At 62.1% G+C, this 19,790-nt stretch overlaps 1 protein-coding gene across 1 annotated transcript; it reads left to right on the top strand.

Annotated features, from left to right (window-relative positions):
* The first annotated feature begins 10,624 nt into the window (after window positions 1-10,624).
* Window positions 10,625-19,440, top strand: GLI1 (GLI family zinc finger 1). The gene is made up of 11 exons (XM_033083162.1): window positions 10,625-10,721; window positions 10,826-10,903; window positions 11,087-11,282; window positions 11,456-11,606; window positions 13,103-13,204; window positions 13,307-13,447; window positions 14,032-14,181; window positions 14,836-15,000; window positions 15,263-15,511; window positions 15,918-16,197; window positions 16,759-19,440. Exons 1-11 carry the CDS (start codon window positions 10,625-10,627, stop codon window positions 18,984-18,986), a joined length of 3,837 nt encoding a protein of 1,278 aa, XP_032939053.1. The 3' UTR covers window positions 18,987-19,440.
* The last annotated feature ends 350 nt before the right edge of the window (window positions 19,441-19,790 follow it).

Consider the following 19,790-nt stretch of genomic DNA (forward strand, 5'->3'; position numbering starts at 1 on the left):
CCCCGAGAGGGTGCGCTGCGCTCCCCGCGTGTGCGTGTGCAGAGCAAAACGGGCGGTATTTATTTCAAATAAATATTCGTAATTTTGGGGTCAGGGTTAGGGTTAGGGCTGGAAGTGTGACCCCGCGTGTGCGTGGGTTGTGTCCCTCCACGTGGGTGTGGGATGTGCCACGGTGGGTGCGTGGTCCTCGTCCCTTGAGTGTGTGCGGGCTCGTTGCGTGTCCCCGGGCTGTGCCTCCTGCGTGTGCGTGTCGGGGGCTGCGGGGTGTTCTCCACACGTGTTCGTGGGGCTCTGCGCCCCGCGTGTGTTTGTGTGCGGGCTGTGCCCCCTGCTGTATAACCCGGCTGTGGCACCCGCGTGTGCGTGGGCTGGAGGCTGCGATCCCGCTTGTGGGTGGGCTGTGCTCCCGTGTGCGTGTCCCCGGGCTGTGACCCCGCCGTGTGTGACCCCAGCTCGGGTATGGGCTGGTGGCCGTGCCCCCCTGCCTGTCCGTGGGCTGTGCCCTCTGTGGGCTGGGGAATGTCACCCCCACCTGCGCGTGGGCTGTGTCCCCCGCGTGTCCGTGTGCGAGGGCCGTGCCCACGCTCGCACACACGTGTGCACCGTGTGCGCGCTTCCACGTGCACGCGCGATCCCTCACACGGGTGGACACCCCTGAGCGAGCACTGGGGTCCCCCACACACGCTCCCCGTGTCCGCCACGCGTGTCCCCACCTCTGTGCGTGTGCTCTGCCGTGTGTGCGGGACCCGCCGGACACCCCGCGGACACGCGTGGGGTTCTGCCGGCCGCGAGCGAGCGGGACCGGTGCGCGCGTGGGGGGGGTGCGCGCGGGCGCGGGGCCGTGCGTGTCCCGGATCCATCCCGGGTTTTCGGGGCCGCCGCTCCCGGCCGGGGTCTCCGTCCCGAGCGCGATCGGCGCCGCCGCCGCCGCAGTTGGCGGAGCGGGACCCGCCGGGATCCGCCGCCCCCGCGGGGCTCCGGTAACTTACTCCGGGCGCCCGGGGCGGGCCGGGGGAGTGCGGGGGGCGCCGTCCCGTCCCGTCCCGTCCCGCCCCATCCCGGCCGCCGCCGTCCCCCCTGGATGTGCCGCTTCTCTCCCAGACCGAACCGCCGCCGCCGCCACCGGGGGAACGGGGGACACGGAGCCGCCGCCCCGCCCGGGGCCGCTCGGAGCCCCCCCGGAGGTAGGAGCCGTCGGGCGGGTCCGGGCCGCGGGATCCTCGCTCTCGGGATGGCGCCGATCCCTCTGCGGGCCGTCCCGTGGGCTCCGCGGGGGGACCGGGACTTTCACCGGGGCTCCCGGCGTGGGGGGACCGGCCACGCGGGGCGGGCAGAGGGGATCGGCCCCACGCGTGCCCCGTCACGTCCCCTCGTGCTCCCGCCCACGTCCGCACGCTCCCGCCGCGCTTTGAGCGCCCGGTGGGTGGGAGATTGGGTCGCTGTGTGGGTGGGCTGGGACGGCCGCACCGGGCCGGGGGAGCCGCTCGCTGCCCGCGGAAGGGAGGCTGGTTCGGGGCTGGGGGCTACTGAGGACTGCCGAGTGCTACTGGGTGATACTGGGTGATACTGGGTGGTACTGGGTGCTGCTGGGTGCTGCGGGCTCTGCCTGCATTGGGGATGTTGGAGTAGGAGCAGCAACCGAGCGAAAGTTGCTGTCTCGGCCGCGGTGACGCAGCAGCCGCAGGACTGTCCCGGGGGGCTGTGCCAGCTGTGCCACCCACCCTGCCAGCCCCTGGCCACCCTGAGCCTCGTATCCCACCGGCCACAATGCTCCAGCACCCGCCTCGTGGGCCTCCGCACCCAGGAGCTTTGGCCGGGCACGGGGGTGGCCCCAGGGCCGGAGCGGCCGGATGGACCCCACGGGCAGCACCCGCTGTTCCCGGGGCCCTGGCACGGCTCCGAGGGGTTGGCACGGGGATAATGGGTGCTCCCAGCCCCCTGATGTGCTGCCAGGCCGTGTGATGGCACTCGGCGCTGCGGGAACGGCGTGGGGGCTGCGCCTCTCCCGAGAGGATGAGGATGGAGAGCATGGAGAGGACGGAGCTGAGCGACGGCTGCGGAATTTGGGGGACTCCCAGCGCTGTGCTGGCAGTCTGAGGGCTGCAGCCTCTCCTGGGAGGATGGTGAGGACAGAGAGAAGGCGGCTGAGGAATGGCTGTGGCATTCCAATGCTCTGTTTGGGGACTGGGAAACTACTGGATACTCCATCCACAGCTGGGGTCCTGCTCCCAGCTCTGGAAGCGATTTGGGGACCTGGCAGATGCTGTTGAACACCCTGATTCCATGAGGTTCCTCCTGCTCCTCTGCGTGTGCCAAACCTGAGCTGAGGATGCGGGTAGGCACTGGGTTTTGGGGGAAGGGAGGAGGAAGCAGCTGGATGAAGTTTCTTCTTCAGAAATTCAAACCTAGGAAAGCTTTCCAGTTTTCCTGCTGCGTCCAGCTGAGGCAGAGGCTGTCTCTGCGCGGGACAGGGTATGATTTGCTTGGGGGGATCCTCATCTCCCGCATACTCCAGGGTCTTTTCCATCACAAAACCAAGGGCACGTTGGGAGCTGAGCGTCTCCGGGCCCCCAGGGCCGGTCTGGTGGGAGGTGGTGGAATAAACTCCGTGCTGGAGCGGGCTGAGCTGCGAGGATCTCCCTGGAGCAGGGAAGTTTCCATCCCGGAGTGAGTCAGCACGGACACCTTGTGACGCGCCGTCCGGGCGGGACAGCCTGCGGAGAGGCGGGCGTGGAGCTCAGGCTCCGGGTGGGACCCGTGCCTCACTGTCCCGAAGCTGGGAAGTTGCACCACGATTGGATATTAGGGAAAATTCCTCCGCTGAAGGGTGATCAGGCACCGGCACAAGGCAGTGGTGGAGTGACCGTCACTGAAATTGTTCAAAATTCCTGTGGATGTGGCACTTGGGGACGTGGGTTAGTGGTTGCTGTGTCAGTGCTGGGTCAATGATTGGATTTGACGATCTTGGAGGGCTTTTCCAACCTTAATGATTCCATAATTCCAAGCGTGGGTGGGCTGGAAGACATGAGGGGCCTTCACCCAGTGCACCTGGGATGTTCTTGGGGACATCCTGCCCTTCACCCAGTGCACCTGGGATGCTCTGGGGACATCCCACAGCTCCAGCCATGGTGCCAGCCCATTATCCTGGGGCAGCAGTGACCTTCCCATTCTTCCAACCTGCTGCACATGTGTCCTCTCACCTGCACACACTGTGCTCATGTTCATGTGTGCACACTTCAAGAAGTGTTTGGATGCCACTCCCAGGCAGGATTTTTGTTGGGTGGGATCCCAGCAAAATCCAGGTGGGATTTTTGTTGGGTGGGATCCCAACAAAATCCAGGTGGGATTTTTGTTGTCCCCTGTTCAGGGCCAGAAGTTGGATGGCCTGATCCATCATGAGACTGAGGGTTCCCACAGGAAAACAGTTCACCCCAATTCTTTGGAATTCCCAATTCCAGAGTCTTGGGAAGCTGCAGGACAGCAAGGTGAACAGCTGATAAAATAAAAAGCAAGAGCTGCCTCAGAGTGGGAACAAGTGGCAAAACAGAGTCGGGTTTCAGCTCACCGGAGTGAGGTTGGGGGGATGATTCCAGGTGTTAGAACCCCACTGTCCTGTCCTGGCCAGGATTTAGGGGAGCAGAATTCTGGCTGGTGGCCCTGGGATGGCAGAGGACATCCTAGAGGGGATGGAGTTGCTGTGTGGGGACAGAGCAAGCCTCCAGCCAAGGAACAAGCAAATGTATCCCAGCAGGCCAACACAGCTGGGGATTTTGGGAACAGCCTGAGGACACTCACACCTCCACCTCTCAGCACACAGAGGGGTCTCCTGCCCCAAGAAGCTCCCTAAATCCCCAAGGGTGCTCCATGCTCAGCATGTCAAGCTGGCAATTGCACAGATTAACAAGATTCCTGTTGTTTATCCCATCCTCTAGTGAGTGCCAGGGTCCCCCCTGTTCCCATCCTCGGAGGAATCCTGCAGGATGGAGTTGTTGGGGTAGGAACAGGCTCAGTGTCAGTCCCCTGGCTGCAGTGGGAGGATGGATTTTGCCACTTGCCATGTCTGACCGTGGGTCCCTGGGGATGGCACGATGTCCAGGATGTCCCCAGCCCGCCCAGGCTGGGATGGGACGATCCTCGATGCCATGGGAGGGAGTGGTGCCTGCCAGGGGCTCCCACAGCCGTGACTCAGAGCTGGGCTTTTATGGGTCCCACATGTTCCCTGTTGTTGCTTCCCTCCAGCGCCGGGGAGGAAGAGGGAAGCATAAAAATTCCTTACAGCAGCTGCTGCCATGTGCGTGCCCCCCTCACCTCCACCCCAAAACCTTGTCCCCACCCAGCCTGCAGCCTGGTGAAGGTGCAGGCAGGGGAAGTGGCTTTGGGGGAGTGATTTGGGGGTTAGCATGTGTGGGGGCCAAAGAAAACAACGTGCAGCGAGGGTCGCCCGCCTGCCTGGGGACCACCTATGGAGCCCCCCCCACCCCTGCCTGGCCTGCCACGGCTTCCTGAGCAGCTCCACTGGGCTGGAGGGCTGGGATCCCTTCTTTCCAGAGGGTCTGCAGCCCCCTCTGTGGGTTATCCCTGCCCTGGATATGCAGGACCCGGCTGCCTGCCTTTCCCTCCCCAGAGCACACGTGTGTCAGCACATGTGTTAACATGTCCAGAGACGTGTCAGTGCACGGCCCTGGGTGGGTGTGGATGCACGTGGGAGAGAGGGGTAGATGGTTTTGCCCCCTGAGATGTGGCACTGGGGTGCTGAGGGACACCTGGAGGAGTGGGTGGGCTAGGGAGGGAATTCTGATCCTCCCTGGGAGTGGTGCAAATGGCAGAGAAGAATTTTGGGATTGGGTGGGGAATGAGGATGTGTGACAGGGCTGGGAGAGGGAGGATGGAGTTTGGGATGTCCCCAGTCTGTCCTGGCAGTGACGTGTCCGTGCCTTTCCCTCCACACCAGCATAAACCTCCCCTGTCCCCAGTGTTAAACTGGTTCTTCCTTGCCTCAGCTTTTCCAGGCCAGGGACCACCTTGGAACGAGCTTGGCAGCCCCCACCAGCACGGGATCATGACCCTGAGTCGTCCCCTTTCAGACCCCCTGAACCTGAAGCGATGCGCTTTGTGGAGCCGCGGTCCTGGGCAGATTAAGCTGCCCCATGCGGAGGGGCTGGGGCTGGCCCTAAAGCCCGGCCTAACGGGGGGGTCGGGGGAGGCAGCCGGGGGTTCCACACATCTCTTCTGCTCTGCAGGCAGCGTCCAGAAAGATGTGGGGTCAGGGGAAGCAATTCCCAGCTCGGGCTGAGCTCGTAGGGCAGAGTGAAGGTGTTTGTTCCGTGGGGAATCTCCAGGTCTTTGCTGCGGCTGTGCAGGGAGGGAGGATCGGAGTGACCCTGCCAGAGCCTGCCCTGGCCGGCAGCTGGGATGTGTCCCCACGGTCCCGCACTGCTGCTGGCACCAGGGAGCTCTGGCTGCTGGCAGACCCCTGGTTTGGGTTTGCAGCCCAGGTTTAGGGTTGGGTGGGTTTTGGGGTGCCTGTGGGGAGCTCGGGGGTTTGCCCATCCCAGAGCAGACCTGGCTGTCCTGATAAAAGGGAGCACAGGGGTCTTTTAGGGTGTGTTCCCCCACCACCGCACCCATCCCTCTGTCTGCCAGCTCTTTCTGCTCTGGCTCTCCCTCGCTCGTCTCTGAGTGAGGATTTGGGGTGACCGGACCCCCATCAGGTGTTGTAGCTCCCCACATCGCTCACATCCCACACGGACACGAGCACATGGACACACATCCTGTGTCCCTACATTCCCAAGGGCTCCCTCCCTCCTTCCCACCATCCCATCTCCACCACCCCTCAATTTTGGGGTGTCTTTTCTCCCACCACCCCTCAATTTTGGGGCGTCTCTACTCCCATCACCCACCGGTGTCACCACCCTGACGTCGTCCCCAAAAAACCACTCCCACACGAACCCAAATGCCCACGCACACATGCAGACACGCAGAAAACACGTGTGTTCAGCCAGGCGCTGACAGCCCCCCGCACTCAGCCCCCCCCCGAGCCCCCCCGGCCCCCCACGCCGGGGGCTGTGCCGGCGGGTGATGGATTGTGCCACACACAGCTCAGCGCGGCCGGGCTGTGGGATCGCGGGGGCTAATCCAGCCCTGACATCACATTCCTCCACAGTGGGGCTCCGGGCCGGTTAACCCTGCCGGGGCTGGGGGGCACAGGGACCCCCCGGTCACCCCCGGGGGCTGGGCTGGGTGGGAACGGCCCGGCTGCACCCAGGGCTGCGGGTTTGGGGGGAGAGGGAGCGTTCCTGGGGCATGGGGGAGCAGGAGTGGGGGTTTGGGGCTGCCCCATCGTGGTTGAGATGAGGTCTGCCCCACCGTAGGGTGCTGCAACCTCTTCCTCCTCCTCCTCTTCCTCTTCTGGTCTCCCCAGGGCCGTCAGTGCCCACGTCTGTCCCCAACCTTCCCATCTCTGCCCAACCACTCCTCGCTGCTGAGGTCTCTCTGTCCCCTCCACCCCTCGGTGTCACCATCCCGATGTCCCACCCCCCATAACCTCCCTCCATCCCCTTTCTCTCTCTGCCTTCCCCTCCATCCCCTTCCCCTCTCTGCCTTCCCCTCCATCCCCTTCCCTCTCCCCACCCCGGCCCCGTTCCCCAGTGTCCTCAGGAAACTGGAGCCAGATGACAGATTTTAGATGTGTTTGCAGGAAATAAAAGGCGAGGAGCTCGGGGGGGAGGGGGGCGGCCAGCCCTGACCCCCTCCCGCTCCGCGTTTCGGCGTCTGGAGCCAGCCCTGCTCCGAGAGCTCCCGCCGCTGGCTGCGCTCCTGGTTTTCTTGGCAGAGAGGAGCAGGAATGTGTTTCAGTTTGAGTTTCTTGGCAGGAGGAGAGCGAGGGAAGATTCCCCTCATCCCGCCTGCGCCTGGCTCTCAAATTTATGCCCAAAGGCTGCGACTTGGGTGGGCCGCGGCGGTGTGCGGCCGGCGGGGGAGGCGAGCGCGGCGGTGGGCGAGACGCCGGATGGTTCCCATTGCTTCCCGTGGCTTCCCATTGCTTCCCATTGGCTCCCAGCGCTCCCTGCCCCATCCAGCCCCCTCGGCTCGGGGGGCCACCGTGCTTTGGGGAGCCCCTGTGGACCCCGTGGGTTGTGGGGAGCATCCTGTGGCTGGGAGGGGTGATTTTGGTGTTGTTTAGCCGCCCCTTGCCGTGTGTTGGTGCTCGGAGGTGGGATTGGGGAAATGCCACCTGGCACCCACCTGGCACCCGCCTTGCCAGGCTGGTTCTGCTCATCCAACCCCTCCCCACCTGCACCCAGCGCTGCCTCAGCACAGCGGGACCCTCACACTCCTGCTGCCCCTGGGTGGAGCTGGGGACCAGAGACCCCCAGAGCCGGCACAGGGGGGAAAAAGGAGGGCACAGCCCCGGCAGGGAGGTGATGTGAAAACTCCAGGGGTGCTGAGGTGGGGACCAGAGCCCTCCAGAGCCGGCACAGGGAGGATAAAGGGAGCACAGCCCCAGCAGGGAGCTGATGTGAAAACTCCAGGGGTGCTGAGGTGGGGATCAGAGCCCTCCAGAGCTGGCACAGGGGAGAAAAAGGGGGGCACAGCCCCGGCAGGGAGGTGATGTGAAAAGTCCCGAGGTGCTGAAGTGGGGACCAGAGCCCCTCAGAACTGGCACAGGGGGAAAAAGGGGGCACAGCCTCGGCAGGGAGGTGATGTGAAAACTCCCGAGGTGCTGAGGTGGGGACGGTGTGACCTGTGCTGTACCTGTGTGTTCCCTGTGTGCAGTGACATGCTGGGCACACGTGTGGACACACCTGGAAATGTTCCAGGCCCAGGGCTTGGAGCAACCTGGGCTAGTGGAAGGTGTCCCTGCTGGTGGAACAGGATGAGCTTTAAGTTCTCTCCTGTGACTCTCCCTGTGCCCTGTGTGTTTACCTGTGCGTGCAGAGCTGTGTGTGTGACTCTCTGTGTTCCCTGGGTGTTTACCTGTGTGTGATTCTCTGTGTTCCCTGGTGTTTACCTGTGCACACAGAGCTCTGTGTGGGATTCTCTGTGTTCCCTGGAGTTTACCTGTGTGTGATTCTCTGTGTTCCCTGGTGTTTACCTGTGCACACAGAGCTCTGTGTGTGATTCTGTGGGCCCTGTGTGTGATTCTCTGTGTTCCCTGGGTGTTTACCTGTGTGTGCTTCTCTGTGTGTTCTGTGTATGATTCCTCTGTCTTTACCTGTGCACATGGAGCTTTGTGTGTGATTCTCTGTGTTCCCTCTGTGTGATTCTCTGTGTGCTCCGTGTGTGATTCTCTGTGTTCCCTGGATGTTTACCTGTGTGTGATTCTCTGTGTGCTCTGTGTGTTATTCTCTGTGTTCCCTGTGTGTTTACCTGTGCACACAGAGCTCTGTGTGACTGAGCCTCTGTGTTCCCTGTGTGTCATTCTCTATGTGCCCTGTGTGTGATTCTGTGTGCCCTGTGTGTGATTCTGTGTACCCTGTGTGTGATTCTCTGTGCCCTGTGTGTGATTCTCTGTGTTCCCTGGGTGTTTACCTGTGCATAGAGAGCTCTGTGTGTGTTTCTCTGTGTTCCCTGTGTGTGATTCTCTGTGTGCCCTGTGTGTCTCTCTGTGTGCTCTGTGTATGATTCCGGTGTGTTTACCTGTGCACACAGAGCTCTGTGTGATTGATTCTCTGTGTTCCCCGTGTGTTTACCTGTGTGTGATTCTCCATGTGCCCTGTGTGTGATTCTGTGTGCCCTGTGATTCTCTGTGTGCCCTGTGTGTGATTCTCTGTGTTCCCTGGGTGTTTACCTGTGCATAGAGAGCTCTGTGTGATTGATTCTCTGTGTGCCCTGGGTGTTTACCTGTGTGTGCCTCTCTGTGTGCCCTATGTGTGATTCCTGTGTGTTTACCTGTGCACATAGAGCTCTGTGTGTGATTCTGTGTGCCCTGTGATTGATTCTCTGTGTTCCCTGTGTGTTTACCTGTGTGTGATTCTCTGTGTGCTCTCTGTGTGATTCCTGTGTGTTTTCCTGTGCACACAGAGCTCTCTGTGTGTTCCTGTGGCTGTACCTGTGCTGGTGTCACACAGGTGCCATGTGCAGGTGTGTGAATCTCTGTTCCAGGGCTGTGCAGAGCAGGGGGATGGGGCTGGTGGTCACCAGGGCAACCGGGGGTCTCAGGTGATGGTTGTGGGGAGGGGGAGGTGGGGATTTGCTGAATCCCAATCCCCCATCACCTCCCAGGTGCTCTCTGGTGAGTCAGGCCGTGTGTCCCTATGTGTGCACACCTGAGCAGCAGAGGCTTGGGGGGCTGGGGTCACCCCATAACCTTTAGGAGACTTTAGGGGAGGGGCTCACAAACCTCTTAGCCCTGGCAGGCTGAAGGCAGGTGGGAGCTTTCCCCAAACTCTCCTGCGAGGCCCAGGCCCAGGGGGCAGGTGAGAGCCCCCTTCTCTGCCCCCTGTTTCCTCCTCATCTCTCTTTCCCCTTTCCCCCCCAGTTCCACCACCTTCCTGGGCAGCCCCCTCCCCTGTGCCTGCCCCGCTGCCCCCCCCTCCATTCTTCCTGCCTGACACTCTCACAAAGCCCCTAGACGAGCTTTCAAAGGGGCAACTCATGCGGAAGAATTGCTGCCCCCCTCGCCCCCCCGGCTCCAAACGCAACCCAGCGCTTTTCCCAGCGGGGTGAGGGGCTCCCACTCCCCCAGACCCCTTGTTTGGGGCGATTCCCCGCGTCTCAAAGGGGGAAGCTGAGGGGGCAGGAGTCCTTGTTCCCAGTGCCACCCACATCTGCCTCTCCTGTGGTGGCTTCTCCTGCTCCTCTTGTCAGCCCTCGGGGGTCTTGGGGCAGGACAGGGACCGGGGGGTGGGAATGGATGGGTGCAGGGTGGTGGCCCTGGATGGAGATGGAGTTGGGGGGTAGGACAAGGACAGTGAGTGGGAATGGAGTGGGGGGACAGGATGGTGACCGGGGGGTTGAGGTGGATTGGGGGCAGAGTGGTGGCCCTGGGTGGAGGCGGGACCAGGCTCAGGGCAGGACCCCACAGGCAGGGATCGGCGGTGGGCTGGGCTGAGCCCCGTGGCAGGGGCGCGATGCGTGGGTGGGACAGGGCAGGGTGGGGACCCGCGGGCAGGGTGGGGACCCACGGGCAAGGCAGGGCTGGGTGGGACCTGCAGATGCTGGAGAATCCCTGGGAAGGGAGGAGTAGGGAGCCAGCTCTGGTCTTTGGCCCGGGAATGATTCCGGCTGTGCCTCGCTTTTCCATTTCATAGAATCCCAGAATAGTTTGGGTTGGAAGGAACTTTAAAGTCACGTTCCGACCCCTCACCATGGGCAGGGACACCTTCCACTATCCCAGGTTGCTCCAAGCCCCATCCAACCTGGCCTTGAACAATTCCAGAATTCCAAGGGCAGCCACAAATTCTCTGGACAACCTGTTCCAGGGCCTCCCCACCCTCCCAGGGGGGAATTTCTTCCCCAAATCCCCAAATCTCTGCTATTTCAATTTAAATCCAGTCCCGGGGAGCGAGGTCCCGCGTGCTGCAGCGCCCCCTGGCGGCCACACCCAACCTCTCCCCACCCCCCCCAGGTCCCCGCCGCCACCCCGATGTGTCCCTGAGACCCCCCCGGGCCCCACCGCGACATGTTCGACCCCGCGGGACCCCCGGCTGCCGGTTACAGCGAGCACTGCTGCCTGCACCCACCCCACGGACCAGCCCCCACCGCCCCGGGACCGCCAGGTGGGTCATGGAGGGGGCTCCAGGCTCCGGATGCACCCCCCGAGGTCAGGGGTGCTCCGGGGGTCTCTGTCCCACCCCCAGCTCACTTGTCCTCCTTCCTGCAGGACTTGATTTCCCCGTGTGCCATCAGCCCGGGCACCGCGGGTACGGGCTGGCACCAGGAGCTGAGCACGCTGCTGATGGTGAGTCTCCGGTTTTGGGGGGGATTCCTTTGAGGAGTTAAGCATCTCTCTGTTCTAAATCCGAAGCGAACTGACACACTCAGGGCACTCCTCCAGCCTCCACCCACCAGGTGTGTGTCCTTGGGGTGCCTGCAGCCCCCCAGCACCATGCTGAGGGCAGTGCCCCCTGCTCTGCCCCCCCAGGCTCCCGGTTCTCCACGCCCCGTGGTGCAGGGAAGCTGGGGAAGAAGCGGGCACTGTCCATCTCCCCCCTGTCCGACTCCAGCATCGACCTGCAGACCGTGATCCGCACCTCCCCCAACTCCCTCGTCGCCTTCATCAACTCCCGCTGTGCCTCGGCCGGCGGCTCCTATGGGCACCTGTCCATCAGCACCATCAGGTGGGCACCTGCCCTCAGCCCCCTGGCACTGGGAGCCTGGCTGGGAGCTGAGTGCCCATTCCCAGCTTGGGGAGCGCTGGGAGCAGGGTGGGATGGTGGGGAAGGGATGGATGGGATCCCAGACCTCAATCTTGTCTCCTGACGGTGTCACCTCGTCCCTCTGGTGTCCACAGCCCGTCCCTGGGGTACCAGAGTCCTCCTGGGCAGCAGAAGGGCCAAGGCCACCTGTACACGCCTCCCCCCCCCTGCAGCTCCCACGAGCTGCCCACACGCCCGGGGCTGCTGCACCACCCGCCTGCTCGGGGGGGCCTCAAACACTGCCAGGTACGGGGGGACAGGGGGACAGGGGGACAGTGGGACAGGGGATCAGTGTCAGAGGGGACCCCAGGGAGAGGGGATCTGTGGGACAGGGGACCCCTGGGAGAGGGGATCAGTGGGACAGGGGGGCAGTGGGAGAGGGGGTCAATGTTGAGAGAGGGGAATCAGTGTGAGAGGGGATCTGTGGGAGAGGGGATTTGTGGGAGAGGGGATTTGTGGGAGAGGGATTCAGTGTCAGAGGGGATCCCTGGAAGAGGGATCTCTGTGAGAGGGGATCAATGTGAGTGAGATCTGCATGAGGGGGATCTGTGTGAGAGGGGAATCTGTGTGAAAGGAGGTCAGTGTGAAAGGGGTTCAGTGTCAGAGGGGATCTATGGGAGAGGGATCCGTGTGAGTGGGATCTGTGTGAGCTGGGGACCCATGTGAGTGGGATCTTTGTGAAAGGGGAATCTGTGTGAGAGGGGATCCCTGGGAGAGGGGATGTGTGTGAGAGTCCCTGTGAGAGGGGTTCAGCGGGAGAAGGGTTCACTGTGAGAGGGGTTCAGTGTCAGAGGGGATCCCTGGGAGAAGGGGATCTGTGGGAGAAGCGATCTGTGGGAGAGGGATCAATGTGAGAGGGAAACAATGTGAGAGGGATCTGTGTAAGCTGGGGACCCATGTGAGTGGGATCTCTGTGAGAGGGGATCAGTGTGAGAGGGGATCCCTGGGAGAGGGGGTCAGTGTGAAGGGATCCGTGGGAGAGGGGATCTGTGGGAGAGGGGATCAATGTGAGAGGGATCAGTGTGAGTGGGATCAATGTGAGTGAGATCTGCATGAGTGGGATCTGTGTGAGCTGGGGATCCATGTGAGTGGGATCAGTGTGAGAGGAGATCTGTGAGAGGGGATCTGTGCGTAGGGATCTATTTGAGAGGAGAATCTGGGGGGGAGGCATCCATGGGAGAGGGGCTGTGTCAGAGGGGATCTGTGTGAGAAAGAATCCGTGTCAGAGGGGAATCTGTGTGTGGGGATCGATGTGAGAGAGATCCCTGTGAGAGGGGATCAATGTAAGAGGATATTCATGAGAGGGGATCTGTGTGAGAGGAATCTGTGAGAGCTGGGGGTCTGTGTGAGTGGGATCCATTTGAGAGGGGAATCTGTGTGTGGGGATCTGTGTGAGAGAAGAATCTGTGTGAGTGGGGATCTGTGTAAGCTGGGGATCCATGTGGGTGGGATCCATGTGAGAGGTGATCAATGTAAGAGGGAATTCATGAGAGAGGGGATCTGTGTGAGTGGGATCCATTTGAGAGGGAAATTTGTGTGTGGGGATCTATGTGAATGGGGATCTGTGTGCATAGGATCCCTGTGAGAGGGATCTGTGTGAGATCCCCAGCTCACATGTGAGTGGGATTAGTGTGAGAGGGGAATCTCTGTCAGACATATCCATGTGAGCCAGGCATCCGTGTAATTCGTGTTCTGGTGGCCATCTCCATGCTGACTGCTTCCCAATTCCCCTGCCCTGGCAGCAGCTGAAGCTGGAGTGGAGCCTGAGCAGCCCCCTGAGTGCCAAATTCCCCGAGGAACGATCTGAGGGTGACATCTCCAGCCCAGCATCCACGGGCACCCAGGTACCCCCCAGGCCATGAGATCCCCCTGACATCCCCACACTCCCAGCACCATTCCTGTGGGGTCACACACCTGGCTGCACTCACCTGCCCGTGCTCCCCCAGGACCCCTTGCTGGGCATGCTGGATGTTCGGGAAGAGCTGGAGAAGGAGGATGGGAAACCCGAGTGTGAGGCTGTGTATGAGACCAACTGCTACTGGGATGGCTGTGCCAAGGAGTTCGACACACAGGAGCAGCTGGTGCACGTGAGTCAGGGGTTGCTGAGGTGTTCCCATCCCAAAACTGCCCTCAGGCTGCTGGCCAACGACCCCCTGGACCAGCCCAGTGCTCCCAGTTCTCAACCCCCCCGCCCTGGGAGCTCACCATGATGCTGGAAGTTCCCTCCTGGGAAGGGAGGGATGTGCATCCCACAGTTCTCCTGAGCCACTGGTGCTTCCAGACTCCTTCCTTTGCTCCAGATTTCCTTCCTCCAACTCTCCTATATCCCCCTGACCATCCTTTGGACCATCTTGACCTTTCTGGCTGCTCTTGGTCCTCCCAGAGTATCCCTCAAACATTCCCTGCATTGTCTGCCTCCTCCAAACACCACCTGATCTGTTCTTCCCCAAACTCTGGTGTCTCCACCTCCCATCCCAGTCTGTCCATGTCCCTTTCTCCCATCCCAGTCCCTCCTGTGTCCCTTCCTCCCATCCCAGTCCCTCTGTGTCCCTTCCTCCCACCCCAGTCCTCTCCAATCCCTCCACACCCCTTTCTCCCATGGTATTCCTGTATCTCCCTGTCCCTTGTCCCCCTCCCCAGTGCCACCAGTGACGCTCCTCTCCCTCCTCAGCACATCAACAATGAGCACATCCACGGGGAGAAGAAGGAGTTTGTGTGCCACTGGGCAGCGTGTTCCCGGGAGCAGAGGCCCTTCAAGGCTCAGTACATGCTGGTGGTGCACATGAGGCGTCACACGGGAGAGAAACCTCACAAGTGCACGGTGAGATGCTAAAAAATCCTCAGAAATTCTGGGTGAGCTGGAAAAATGAGGGTAGAGCATGAGAGGGGGGTGCAAGTGTAGCAGCTGGAGCCTGTGGGGTCTGTGGAGTGGCAGAAGGGGATGGGCAGCGGGTGGGTACAGGTGTGGGGCTCCTGGAATGTTTTGGTTTGGTTCATCCCATCCCTTCCCATCCCCTGCCATGGGCAGGGACATTTCCATCCCAGGGTGCTCCAAGCCCTGTCCAACCTAGCCTTGGGCATTGCCAGGGATGGTGCAGCCACAGCTTCTCTGGGTACCCTGTGCCATGGCCTCCCCACCCTCACAGGGAGGAATTTCTTCCCAACATCCCATCTAAACCCAGAGTCCCATGGCCCCAGCGCTGTGCTGTGCTTTGGAATATGTTCCTGAATTTTATCAGGATGGGGAGCTGGGTGTGGATATCAATGCCAGTTTGGGGTTTCCCTGTGGGGTTGCCATGGCCAGGGGAACAACGAGGTGGCACAGCCCCAGGGTGAAGGGGGTGTGAGGCTGCACCTGAGCAGGGCAGGTGAGATCCATGGTGTGTCCATGGACGTGCCAGGGGTGTGGGATGAGGGGTGACGTGCTCCCAGGCCTGGTGACGTGTGTGACACGTGCCACCCCGCTCTGCTGCAGTTTGAGGGCTGTAACAAGGCTTATTCCCGCCTGGAGAACCTCAAGACCCACCTGCGCTCACACACGGGTGAGAAACCCTACGTGTGTGAGCACGAGGGCTGCAACAAAGCCTTCTCCAACGCCTCCGACCGCGCCAAGCACCAGAACCGCACCCACTCCAACGAGGTACGGCCCCACCCAGGGCTCCCTTGTGCTTCTGAGAACTCCCCACATCGTTGGGTTTTACCCCTGTGTGCCTCAATTCCCTCTTTTCCTGCTCTCAATATCACCAGCATTCCCTTGTGATCTCTTTACCCCACTCCTGGGGAGCTCCCTCCTTCCTCTGCACCCTCAGCTCTCTCCAGAGGGTGATGAGGAGAGGATTTACCTTTGGGGAGGGTGGAGCTGACATCCTCCCTCCTCTTCCCCCGCCGGTTTTCCCTGGCAGAAGCCGTACGTGTGCAAGATCCCCGGCTGCACCAAGCGCTACACGGACCCCAGCTCCCTGCGCAAACACGTCAAGACCGTGCACGGCCCCGACGCCCACGTCACCAAAAAACACCGAGGGGACGTGGGGCCGGCCAGGGCACTGCCAACCCCCAGTGCCCCCCCGGATATGAAACAGGAGAAGGACACAAACGGCCCCAGCGAGGCTCGGAAGGACGATGGGAAACTCCTGGTGCCTGAGCTGGCCTTGGTGAGGAGCTGCAGGGGCAGTGGAGGGAGGAGGGAGGGGGATCATCCCCAAGTGATGGGACAAGAAAACACCCTTGAGCTGTTCCAGGGGAGGCTTAGGTTGGATATTAGTGAAAATTTTTTTGTGTTCAGGTACTGGAATGGGTTACCCAAGGCAGTGGTGGAGTCACCATCCCTGTATCCAGAAATTATCCATGAAATATCAAAAAAAACCCTGGGATGTGGCATTTGGGGATGTGGCATTTGGGGATGTGGCACTTGGGGACATGGTTTAGTGGTGAACACAGCAGTGTTGGGTTAACAGTTGGACTCAGTGATCTCAGAGGCTTTTCCAGCCTTCATGATGGCTCTGAGGGTGTCCTGGGTACCTGACCCCCTTTTTTTGGCCGTGCTCTGGTTCTCCCCAGAAGCCTCAGCCCAGCCCAGGCGGGCAATCCTCGTGCAGCAGCGACCACTCACCCCTGGGCAGCACCACCAACAACGACAGCGGTGTGGAGATGGCAGGAAACGCTGGTGGCAGCTACGAGGACCTGTCCACGCTGGAGGATGTGGTGCCTGGGGAGCCCATGGGCACCTCAGGGCTCATGGCCCTTCACAAACTGGAAAACCTTCGCATCGACAAACTGAAGCAGCTGAGGAAACCTGCGGCTTCCAAGGGCCTGAACCTGCCCCCCATCCCTGGAGCGGGTGAGATTGGGGTGCCTCCTCCACTGGGATGTGGGGCCTGGCCCGTGGGAAGTGTGGGGAGAGGTCTGGTGGGCAGCCAGAGGTTTCCACTCCTTGCTGGACCCCAAATCTGGGGAGGCCTTAGAGTCCTGAAGGGGTTCTGAGAGAGCTGGAGAGGGATTTTGGACAAGGGCATGGAGAGCCAGGGCTGGGGGAATGGCTTCACACTGGAAAGGAGGGCAGGGTTAGGTGGGATATTGGGAGGAATTCCTCCCTGTGAGGGTGGGCAGGCCCATGGAAGCTGTGGCTGCCCCTGGATCCCTGAGAGCATCTAACGCTAGGCTGGAGTGATCTGCTCTAGTGGAAAATGTCCCTGCCCCTGTGGCAGGGGATAGAACTGGGTGGTCCAACCCAAACCATTCCATCATTTTTCCAACCTAAATGAGCCTCTGCCCATCTTTGTTGCCCCCTGCTCCCTGTCCTCACAGGCTCTAACCACAGAAGAGCCACATCCCAGCTCTGCAGGTGCCTCCTGTCCCTGCTCTGACATTGCCCGGGGTAACTCCTGCTTGTCTCCCCCAGGCCTGCCCGGGGACGTGCCCGGTGTCCCTGTGCCACCGCCAGCCTCTCACCGGCGCATCGCCGAGCTGTCGGCGGCAGAGCTGGGCCTGGCCGCGCTGGGCGAGCGCCGGAGCAGCGGCACCAGCACCGTCAGCTCTGCCTACACCGTGAGCCGCCGCTCCTCCCTGGTGTCCCCGTACCTGCCTGGGCCCTGCCTGGGAGGCGAGGCCGGCGCCATGCCCGGCGGGACGTGCCCGGGGGACGGCTACGATCCCATCTCTCCGGACGAGTCGCGGCGCTCCAGCGACGCCGGCGTTTGTGGGGGGCTGCCGGGGGTGGGCAGCCTCACCCCGGCACAGCGGTATCGCCTCAAGGCCAAGTATGCTGCGGCCACGGGCGGCCCCCCGCCCACCCCGCTGCCCAGCGTGGAGCAGGTGGCCACAGGTGGCCACGGTGGCGTGCCCGGGGGTTACCCCGCGCCTGCCGGACCTCGCTGCATCGCCAATGGTTTGTTGAGAAGGCACAGCTCCAACGAGCAGCCCGGCTACCCAGGCAGCGTTCCTGCTCACCTGGTGCCTCGTCACGGCGTGCGACGGGCGAGTGACCCTGCCCGGACGGTGGCCAAGCCTCCGGCTGTGCCCAGGGTGCAGCGGTTTAAGAGCGTGGGGAATGTGAGCGTGCCGGGCGTGGCCAGGACAGCACTGCAGCCCCTGGGCGGCTCCGAGGCCAACCTGCAGCGCCACGGCTTCTCCCCACGCCCCCCCAGCATCACCGAGAACGTTTTCCTGGAGAGCATGGGGGGTCCTGGCCCCGAGTCCGGCCTGCTGGACATGGATCAGTACCTGAGCTATCCCGAGGAAAGCTTCCCATGCCAGGGCACTGGTGTGGAACTCCAGGGTGGCATCTACGGTGCTCAGCGGACAATGGTGGGGACGCATGGGGACATGGAGGAGGGGCTGCTGCAGCCCGAGTTCTCCCTCCCGCAGTGCCAGATGAACCAGCGCTTCCCCAGTTTGCCTGCTGGGAACGGGGCCGTGCCGGAGCCCTGGGATGGGCACCCCCAGGGCACGCTGGACATGAGCTCCAGGCACGGTGTCGGTGCTGCAGCTCCCGCCATGTCCGGGCCACACTGTCCCCATCAAAGCATCGAGTACCCCCATCCCAGCGCCTGCGGGCAGCATCCCAAACTGGTGAGCTCATGCCAGGACAGCGAATTTTCCAGGGGGCACCGGTTTAACCGACTCCAGATCAAATCGGAGCAGCGATACCCAGCGCCGAGCCCAGCACTTGCTCCTTGCCCCGGTGCCAAACTGGCCGGGCCCGCAGCGTCCCCCGCCGCCTTCGGGCACGCCGTGGAGGTGGGGCCGGGCGGGTTCCCCCCCGCGGCACCGGCACCGGGCGGGTACATGGGCATGGCCAGCCCGGGAGCCCGCAGAGCCCAGACCCCCACCCTGCAGACCAAAGAGGTGATGGTCCGGAACTACGTGGAGGCGCAGCAGGCGCTGATGTGGGGGGAGCAGCCCCCGCCCAAGGGGAGCGTGGCTGGCGTGGGGCTGGGCAGCGAGCCCGGCCAGTGCCAGGCTGTGCCAGCCCCGCCGTACCTCAGCCCCAGGTACTGCGGTTACCAACCCAAAGCAGATCATCTGCAGAGCCTGGCAGAGCCCCAGCCCCTCCTGAGCCCTCCTTGCTTCAGCCCCGAGATGATCCCACACCCTCCAGGTGGCCCAAAACCACCGGGTCACCAACCCAGCCTGAGCTACCCCGGCAGCCTGGCACAGCCAGGGCATGGCTACGAGGGGATGGACACCAGTGCCCGGCGCTTGCCACGCTTGCCCCCCACCCGCCCCATGCCCGAGGGGCCTGGGAACCTCCCCCTGTACTACCCAGGGCAGAGCCCCCATGGGCAGGGGGGCAAAGGTGGGCACAAGCTGCTGGGCCAGGGGGCAGCGAGCTGCGGGGGGAGCGGCCACTACGGCCCCGAGGGACTCAGGGGCACCTCCTGTTACTACCTGGACTCGGGGGAGCAGGTGGCCAACAGCCTGGACTCACTGGACCTGGAGAACACGCACCTTGACTTTGCTGCCATCGTGGAGGATGTGGAGACCCCCCCAGCAGTGCCCGGACCCCCCAGCCCGGCCGGGGGGCTCCTGCTGCCCTCACCTGGGGGTGCCAACATGGCAGTGGGGGACATGAGCTCCATGCTGAGCACGTTGGCAGGGGAGAGCCACTTCCTCAACTCGCTGTCCTAACGGGGGGTACCTGCCCTCAGGTGGGCACCTCTGCGGCCTGGGGTGGGGCACAGGTGGGAATTGGCCTCACACACAGGTTTGTGCCTGGGGGGAGTGGGGAACACCCCTGAGCCCCCCCGTTCTCCAGCCTCAGTGTCACCCTCGTTCAGGAGGGGTCACAGACACAGCCCCAACCCTCCAGGTGACCTCTGGCGTGGGGAACTGGTTTTACTGGGCCCTTCCTCGGAGCGTGTCCCACTCGCCCCCGTGCAGCTGAAACCAAAGAGCCCCCGGCCCCATCCCAGTGCTCCCAGTGCCCCCCCAGCCCAAATCCCAGTGTGGCAGGACTGCAAGCGCCCCCAGCCCTGCTCCAGGGGGGCAGATCCCCAGGGGTGGGGCAGGGGAGTGCCTGTACATAGTGTTCATACCTGTCTGTCTGTCTGTCCCTCCCGTCTGTGCGAGCACCAGCAGTGCCACCCCCTCCCCTCATTAAACCCTTTCTCAGGGGACTCTGTGTTTGTCACCACGGCTTGATCTTGTCCTGGGGAGGGGTGGACAGGTCACTCCTTGGTCCCCTGAGAGTGACCAAACCTCCCCCACCCTCGATCAGGGATCTGGGGCTGTTCCTGCAGACCCAGAGTGAGCGATATCAAAATTAACGCTTCAAATAATGCAAGCGGCTTAAAATAATTCTATTAATGATGCAAAAATAGGTTAAAATAATTCAATTTTCGCGCAAAAAATTACCTAAGATAACGTAATGAATCATGAAAAAAAATGCTTAAAATAACGCGATTTTATATTACTTTGTTCACGTAATTATTG

This window comes from Catharus ustulatus, chromosome 31, assembly GCF_009819885.2.
Source record: "Catharus ustulatus isolate bCatUst1 chromosome 31, bCatUst1.pri.v2, whole genome shotgun sequence".
Lineage (NCBI taxonomy): Eukaryota > Metazoa > Chordata > Aves > Passeriformes > Turdidae > Catharus > Catharus ustulatus.

What these genes read in the sequence shown, in the direction of transcription:
- GLI1 (XM_033083162.1), top strand. Translation starts at nt 10,625, where the DNA reads ATGTTCGACCCCGCGGGACCCCCGGCTGCCGGTTACAGCGAGCACTGC. An exon ending in TGGTGCCTGAGCTGGCCTTG is followed by an intron (nt 15,512 to 15,917) that starts GTGAGGAGCTGC and finishes GGTTCTCCCCAG; the next exon opens with AAGCCTCAGCCCAGCCCAGG. An exon ending in GCCCCCCATCCCTGGAGCGG is followed by an intron (nt 16,198 to 16,758) that starts GTGAGATTGGGG and finishes TGTCTCCCCCAG; the next exon opens with GCCTGCCCGGGGACGTGCCC.